General features: G+C 39.9%; 1 protein-coding gene and 1 long non-coding RNA gene across 2 annotated transcripts; both read right to left on the reverse strand.

Moving 5' to 3' along the window:
• Nucleotides 1-425: 425 nt before the first annotated feature.
• On the reverse strand, nt 426-3,086 carry LOC139194459 (uncharacterized). The gene is made up of 3 exons (XR_011579304.1): nt 2,515-3,086; nt 1,837-1,895; nt 426-988 (listed from the first exon to the last, which is right to left on the reverse strand). It is a non-coding gene; the product is annotated as an uncharacterized lncRNA (long non-coding RNA).
• Nucleotides 3,087-4,471: 1,385 nt separating this feature from the next.
• Nucleotides 4,472-6,795, reverse strand: LOC103407198 (histone deacetylase 8). The gene is made up of 3 exons (XM_008346149.4): nt 6,149-6,795; nt 5,275-5,855; nt 4,472-4,869 (listed from the first exon to the last, which is right to left on the reverse strand). Exons 1-3 carry the CDS (start codon nt 6,411-6,413, stop codon nt 4,567-4,569), a joined length of 1,149 nt encoding a protein of 382 aa, XP_008344371.2. The 5' UTR covers nt 6,414-6,795; the 3' UTR covers nt 4,472-4,566.
• Nucleotides 6,796-9,061: the final 2,266 nt, after the last annotated feature.

Consider the following 9,061-nt stretch of genomic DNA (forward strand, 5'->3'; position numbering starts at 1 on the left):
TGCTTCTCTGTCTCTATTCATTTACGTACTTATCCTCACTAGTGACCGAAGCAACCAAGCGAAGGTCACAAAACCTGACACTTTCTGTTGTACCAAAGTCTTCGCTGATTTTGTGCATCAACAGAAACCTTACAAACCCTCATGAATAGCATTTTTAAGGGATTTCAAAATAATAAAAAAAATCATAATCATTAACGTACGAGTCTGAAAAACGTGAAAGCATATATAAACGCGCTTAGACGATGGTTACATGGTCGTTTAGATGTTTAATGTGGAAAGCCTTCATGAAAACATCGTCAATAAAACTCTTAAAACAATATATCAAGCCAAATTTCCAATACCATTTCCATTGGTGATTGATGAAAATTAAAGGGTTTTATAGTTAAAAACATGCCAGGTTCCTTAACATTGAAACACAACTTCCCTCATTTTGCATATCCTTGAACATTTGGTATTTTGTAATAATGTTCTAATGTTTTTTCATTAGCCTCCTCTTATTTTGGGGTATGTAATATGTCACATCCCGGCCCGAGATGGACCACTTCCCGGGCCTGCTCCATCACCGTAGCACAATATTGTCCGCTTTGGGCTTACCATTCCCTCACGGTTTGTTTTTGGGAACTCACGAGCAACTTCCCAGTGGGTCAACCATCTTGGGAGTGCTCTGGCCTCCTTCTCGCTTAACTTCGGAGTTCTGACGGAACCCGAAGCCAGTGAGCTCCCAAAATGCCTCGTGCTAGGTAGGGATGAGAATATACATTTAAGGATCACTCCCTTGGGCGATGTGGGATGTCATAACTGACACACCCCGTCTCGAAGGAGGGCATGCTGGCCGTCACGTGAGAGTGACGTAACCATTTACACAGTTCGGAAGCTTAAAAAAATACAATTACTAAGATGAAACACCCGAGGGTGAGTCCTACTTTTGTGAATTCTGTCAGAACACCGTTGGATTCCTCGTGGCCACCAAAGCTCTGCTATCTAGAACCTGGAGGGGCGCAAAACAAAGTTGAGTGGGTCAGTAAAATAAAGTTTTTCGAAAACATTTCATTTAAAACATTTCTAACCCCTCGCTGTAAAACCTGTATACTTTCCCAGAAAATAACATAATAACATATACCTTCAAATATCTCAAATCATCAATCTTTATCAAAACCAGAAAGTATGCCATGTCATAATGTCAAAAACAGAATATGGATGCATCAATATAACAGGTGAAATAAGGAATCAATCAGAGACCCTGCAGTTGGTCCTGTACGGTTAATTCGGTAGCTCAATATCCAATCCAACCGGAGTCACCACGGTGAACTGTATGGCACTACTCCGCACATAAGTCGGAACTACCTGAAGTAGTATGTACGACAAGAATGGTGTAATAATACGCTATAGTGCTTCTCTCATCAATCATCTGTGCATATAATTTAAGGTCACCTACCAGTCGGAACCACCTCTTGTGGTCTGTACGACTAGCATGTTGGAACCCTCTATCGGTCTGTATGACATGCACCTACTTGGATCCAAGGTGAGCGTGCGGTGCGGTGAATAATATAAGCACTAACACCAGGGGTGCATGTTATGAGCTCTCAACACAATTCATATCATCAACGATTCACATGAATAACATAAAACTCACCTGATACTCACCTGTGCACCCACAACACCAATTCACACACACACACACATATATATATATATATATATATACATGCATCAATTATCAATTCATATATCTCATAATATGCATGCATGGCATTTTAAAACGTACTTTCATTTAAACTCAATTTCTGGAAAAATATCAATAGTATATAGCTATAAACAGAAATATTTCCCACTCACCTGGAGTTCGCCCAACAACTCCCTAGCACAACACATCAAGGTATCATGACGATCGGCGCCTAGAACAATAATCAAATCCAACCTCAGAAATCATATCGATAGAATATATAACTTATATAAAACACGTCACTACGTAGTTCGATCCAGAAGATCTGCAACTCAGATTTCAAATCCATAACTTCCAGAGGTCCACAATATACCTCTAGGACAACATCCTAAAATTTCATTACCATCCAACGGTCGGATCTCCATCAATTTCCAAAACCAAGTGACGGTTAACATTCTATTTTATGAACTTACAACTCCAATTCCGAAAGATCCGTAAATCGGATTCCCGATCCGTAAGTTCCTATAATCCTCAAATATTACGTATTACAACGTATCAAAGTTTGGTGACGATCTGACGGTTGGATCGTCAATTCACCTTTTGGCCTAACCACGAATCGTAACGAACTTAGGTTCAATTACTCAATTTACGTCCATCAATTCTCAAAACTGAACCTAGAACCTTAAACACATGCTAAGAATGACATTGGAGGGCCATTGGCCACGCGCCGCCGCACGGGCCGCCGCGGGTGGCGGTCGGCCGCCCTGGCTCGCCGGAAAAATCCAACTATTTCGAAAAATTCTCAAAAAATACAGAATTGAAGATCTCAATGAGTAGAGTAAAATTTATACCTGAGGTCAAGGCCAATTTGGCCTGGAAACACTTCAATTTCACCAAATTCCGTGCGGAACCCTAGAATTGGGTGAGTTCCAATTCGTCTTCAAATCAACTCCGTCGTCCCAACCAACAATTGGGCATCGTTCTAGGCCTCAAGGGAAGCGTAGGTGTAGTGTCAATTGGAAGAAATTGCTTCAGAATTGGCGGATTCCACCATGGGTGCCCTCGGGCTCGACATGAACTTTTGTCGTGAAATCATGACCAATAACCATCAAACTCAGGTGGAAATGGAAGTTGGGATGACGCCATGATGATACCATTTGAAAACTGGATAAAAATGGCCTAATTCGGCCAGAAATCCTTCTGGGTCGTGCGGGTCCACAGGAGGAACGGGTTAACCCGGCTGGGTTCCCTCATTTTCTTCTTTTTTTCCTTTCCCTCTTGTTCTCTTCCCTGATTCGTCACTCATCTTCCTCTCTCTTCTCCCCATTTGGCCTCATCTTTTCTTCCAGATTGGGCAGCCTTGCCCAATCCCGTTTCTACCTCTGATTTCCTTCCTCCCCGACGGCTTCTTCTTTCACACACGCACACACACACACAAAACCTTCTTTCTCTCATCCCAACCATCCATTTAATTCTTCATTAAATCTGGGCCGTCCATTTTCATAAACGAAATTCCAGATTTTACTAAATTATAATTTCTAAAATGCCCAAATTTCAAACATTAATAAATTTTTCGATATAACTCCAAATCACGCACCGTCTGCGCCCACGCGTCCGTAGCGACGAGTACTACTAGGATATGTCAAGAAAACAAATTTTAGATTGCATGACACAACAATTAACCTCGAATAATGCCCGTGCCTCAAAGGGCATTTTTGTAAAATCCTTTATTAAAACTTTAAAACTCTTAAAATCAGGGACGGGCTGTCACAATCTACCCACCTTAAAAAATTTCGTTCTCAAAATTTACACAATCTTTACAATCCATCGATATGCATAAAACAACCTGGAACACATCCCTCTCATTCGATCTTTTGTCTCCCAAGTAGTTTCTTCTGCTGAATGATTCCTCCATAAAACTTTTACCAAGTACACTGTTTTATTTCTCAGGACTTCCTCTTTCTATTCCAAAATAATCATGGGTTCCTCATTATAAGTCAAATTTGGATTAATCTCTAAGGGCTGAACCGGAATCATACACGACGAATCTGTTACTTTGTAACGGAGCATCAAAACATGAACTACACTATACACCTTATCCAATCCCGAAGGTACTCAAACTTGAAAGTATTTCATCGATTCCTTCAATAGTCAAAGACGGCCTGATGTACTTAGGATTTAACTTGTCTTCCATTTCGACCCGAATCGCACCTTTCCAATGTGATAATTTCAAAAACATCCAATCTCCTGCATTACACGTCCGGTCAATGGCATGTTTGTCTGCTAAGCTCTTCAGCCGATCCTGGCTCACTTCCAGGTTAGACTTAATTACTTGAATATTTCGAGTAGTCTCCTCCACTAACTCAGGGCCTGGAATACCATCCGTCCACAATTCTAACAATTTCGAAACACAAGACACAGCTTCCCACGACCTTATGGCGTTGCTCTAGGGAACAAACCGAAAAGACCAACATACCCAAGAAGTTCAACAGATCCGTAAGCCCAAATCTCTTTTCCATAAGACAGATAAATAACTGTTGCACTTCTGGAAAGGTTACTGCTCTTTCATTGAAGAATACTGCGAAAATGGTGAAAGAGAAAAGGAAAGCATTTGTATGTATGCTGTTATTGGTTAATCCTAAGTAACAGACATTCTTTTCAACCTTAATTTAGCAACAAACATTGAAGGCACATTAAACCATATAATACGAAGACTAAATGCATCCACAGGAATAGGTGTTTTTTCTTCGTCGGAATATTGGTAGGTGTACTTCAATATTCGGGTGTTCATACAGAAACAATGAAGCATAAGCAACAAGATTTACTTTCATTCGAATATAACATTCATATATCATCGACAGAATACAAATATAGAATAAGGTTGCCTAAAAGCAATGTCCAAATTAATCTTGAATTAAAAACGGTACATTGTCTTTCTGGAACTTTTTAATAGATTTAATTACTTCTATAGCAAATGCCTTATCCTCTGGGTAATAAGCAATGGGATCAGATAATAAAGAAACTGGTAGGTTAAGCACACCTTCAAGTGTTGCATGAAGACAATAGGCTGAGTAGGTAACATGATATCCACCTTCCTGGACAATCAGAAGACGTCCTCTGCAGTGTCTATCCGCCAGGCCCCGAACCATGCGGCCAATCTCTTTATAACCCTCCATTGTCAAGCATTGCCTTCCATTTGGATCAAACTAAGCACAAGCAGTGTTATACTATGAGCTACTTCAGGTTTTGTTGACAATAACAAGAAATTTCTTTTGGAGTAGCAAAAGAAAAGCTTGAAGTTCAGGCCATGACGGATTTATGAAAAATCAAATATGCCAACAGTAATTCCTATAGACAAACGGCTATTTTAAGGATGATGGGAGTTTTTGACCTAAAGATGATGAGAATTTCAGTTTTGTTAAGCAAGATGAATTTTCATTATAATCACGACGGTAGCTAATCATCTAGATTAGAGTTGAGTAGAAAATTTAACTTTAGGTATTGTAGGCAGTAAACACATATCCTAAACAACCAGACATCATCCCATTCAAAATAAATAAGCAATCGGTGCTAATCATCTAGATTAGAGTTGAGTAGAAAATTTAACTTACCGCACTTGAATCTTGGCCAATGACCAGAACTATCATTTCAGGTTCAAACTTTCCAACAGCAGGGACAACCAACTCAGTCATGGCATGTCCATATCCTTGGTCCCCTGTCCCATTTGGCAGAGGTATATTCAAATTATAACCTAGCCCTTCCCCTTCACCGAGCTCATCAACAGAGCCAGTTTGTGGGTGAGACGGGCCCCAGGAACCATGATTCATGTGAAGGGAGATTGTAAGAACTTTATCAGACCGATAAAACCCCTCGGCAGTCCCATTTCCATAATGAACATCGATGTCTACGACTGCAACCTTTGCACAGCCAGAATTTAAAGCCAATTGAACAGCAAGACCGGCATTGTTAAGGAAGCAGTAGCCATCAGCTTGTGTAGGCTGAGCATGGTGACCCGGAGGCCTAACCAATGCATAAGAAATTTTTCCGTGTCCATCAAGTACATGCCTCATTGCTGATAATGTAGTACCGGCAGCAAGGAGCGAGGCATCCCATGAGCCGGGGTTCAAGAAAGTGCCGGTACATAGCATCTTACCCCCATCTCTATCTGCTTCAACTAGCTCATTTATGTATTCTAGTACAAAATCACATTTAAACCAATATCAGACTCAAATTACCCAAAACAATATTGTTCATAACATAACCAACTCACATATATCATAAATCACTAATATATCAGCCAAAGACTAAAATTTCAAAAACCCACATCAATTTGCACTGAAAGTGTATTGGGTAATTGATTAAATCCAAATTTAATGGCACATAAAGAAAAAACCCAAGAGAACCCATAATTCAAAACCTCAAAAACCCAATCATATTCAACCAAAACCCAGAAGTTGGAAAAGTTTGGAAAGTGAGATTAATTACCTGGAGAGTGGAAAGAGAGCAATTCAGAGAGCAGAGAAGGCCTTCCCGGAACCCAAGATATGTAGGGAGAGATGGGACCTCTTTTTAGAATAGAAACCATGTTTTTGATTCTGTCAGAGTTCTCTGGGTGCTTTTCTAGAACGTCTAGAAAACCAGGATCCATTCCAGTGTCGAATACTCCATGGCCGGAGTCGTGGTTGAGCATGCCCTCGTGCCAGAATACATGTATTCGGTCAGCTGGGGCAGTAGCAGTTAAAGCAGCCATGGAAGGGACTTTTCTCTTTTAGTTGTAAGCGAAGAATACTTGTCGATCTCTGGCTTCAGAGGAAACTTTTACTTTAGTTCATCCTTGTAGAGCAGCCATGGAGAATGGAAGGGACTTCATCCTCCAAAGTGACAGGTGTGCTAACGTGCTCGGTTTGATTGGACAATACTTGGACTACCGACCCTTTGAATTGGCCAATGTAAATAAGACACCCATTAAAGTTATAGTTTTATAAAACTTGTAGGGCTAATGACTCTTCCAATTCCAAACATCCCCATCTTCCTCCAGGACTCCAACGCCTCCACCATTCTTGTTTTCTGGCCATGGCTTGAAGATCGTGATTATGACCACAAACAACACCATACTTCAGTAAATCAAGGGCGTCCATCGGGAAGTGCTTGGACATGCCACGTGTAAAATTTTAATTGGGCCACTTTTTCGAAGAGTCAGTTCTTTGGGTACTGTCTATGAGTACCCAAGTATTATCCAGTTTGATTTTATTTGACTTTTTGTTTTTTCTGGCTTGGGCTTAACCGAATGCCGCACCATAAGTCTTTAGTTTGGATAAATTTTCTGTAGAGTATAGTTTGTATCTAGGAGTGGGTACTAGGTGAGTTGATCGAACTGGATTTTAACCTGCTAGCCAACCTAATAGGTTTGGTTTGGGATTACTGAAACATATTTCCACCTAGGAAAATGGGCAAACTAACCCACCCAAACCATTTTAAGCAAGGTTTTGCTGGGCAAGTTTCACGAGTTGACATTTTTTATTTTATTATTCCTAAAGTGAATGTAAGTGACAAATAGTTCAAAATACATGTCATATTAGACTTAAATCATGTAAAGTTGGTGTTGCATAATCAATATTGTTACATAATGTTTACATTTCATTGTTTAACTAAAGTATATAAACAAGTGTGTTTGATAATTATTGAGTTTATGTACATTCTAATTTCGAGGTAATATACATGTATATTTAAGAATTGTTGATATTCAAGTAGGTTGATTTCAAGGTATTAAATATCGATGATATCGGAAATATCGGTAGTCCAAAAACATGAAAATATCGATGGAAATATCGGGATATTATCGATATCGATAAAAATAATATGGAAACCACGGAAATTGTAAGAAAAACTTGGAAATTTTTTTTGAAACTTTGCAGGAAGTTTATTTAGTCAATTATCTATTAGTTTATCACAAAAAATTGGAAGGAAATGCATTGCATGATGGATTTAACTGATTTAAGTTGATTATATAGCGAGCTGGCAAACATTGTGAGTGTAGAAAATATGTAGTAATTAATAAAAGGAGTTTAAACACACCATAATCATTTATATATAATGAATTAGTATAATATTTTACACTTTATACATTGCATGGTAAGATACATGGGTGACTTATTACCCTTTTTTTATTTATTTAACAATTATATGGTTGTGGGGGTTTTATTTAAAATTTATATTGAAGATGCTCTTAAATTATGTAAAATTGTAATCGAAAACAATAATTTATAATTTATATAAGATATATATATGTATGTATATATATTCCACTTTATAAACCGTCCACCTCACCTTGCTATTTCCCATCACCCATCCACCTTGGGTGGTTTTCATGATTAAAACCATCTCAAAGTCCATGGTTTTCAATTTTTAAACTATCCAAAAACGTCAACATCTGCTATCTCACATTACCCAATTTTTTGAGTCCTCAACTTGCACAACCACCGCATATTATTCACACTCTCTCATCTCTGCTCACACTCACTCTCTCTCTCTCTTTGCACTCTTTCATCTCCACCTTTGCCTTCGAACTCTTCCATCTCCGCCTCTGCCTTCGCACTCTCTCATCTCTGCTCTCACTCACTCTCTCTCTTTCTTCGCACTCTTTCATCTCCGCCTCTGCCTTCACACTCTCTCATCTCTGCTCTCACTCACTCACTCTCTCTCTCTCTCTCTCTCTCTCTTCGCACTCTTTCATCTCCGCCTCCGCCTTCCTCACTGATCCCACCGACGACAACCCCACCTTTGTTGTTGACTCCAGCGACGACCACCACGACCCCCAATCTCCCCCAAACCCAAACCTCAACCTCCACAACAACCACCCATTCTCCTCTTCCCCCCAGAGTCCGCCCCGCCGGTGCCGCGCTCGCCTCCGTCTCTGTTCCACGTCTGCTTCAACCAAGACCACACCTGCTTCGCCGTGGGGACAGACCACGGGTTCCGGATCTACAACTGCGATTCGTTCCGTGAGCTCTTTCGCCGCGACTTCAACAATGGCGGCGGAATCGGCGTCGTTGAAGCGCAAATCTTAGGTTTGAGTCTGCAATAGATCTGGGTAGTGCGACGACGCAGCCTCGGTTGCCTTTCCGACGAGATTGTTTCGATAATATCGAATATATCGCGATATTATCGATATTATCGATAATATCACGATATTTTGACGAAAACTAATTGGATACCTATTAAAATATCGTTACCACGAAAAACCGATAATATCGGTGATATTTTGCCGATATTATCTGCATTTAAGGCCATGGTTGATTTCAATCATGTTAATACTATTTCAACTTAACCCAATCCACCTATTGAATGGATAGTCTGGTTTTTCCCTAAAAATTAAAATTTTAAAGTTAGCAACTGAGC

The sequence above is a fragment of the Malus domestica genome, chromosome 03 (genome assembly GCF_042453785.1).
Source record: "Malus domestica chromosome 03, GDT2T_hap1".
In the NCBI taxonomy this organism is placed as follows: Eukaryota; Viridiplantae; Streptophyta; class Magnoliopsida; order Rosales; family Rosaceae; genus Malus; species Malus domestica.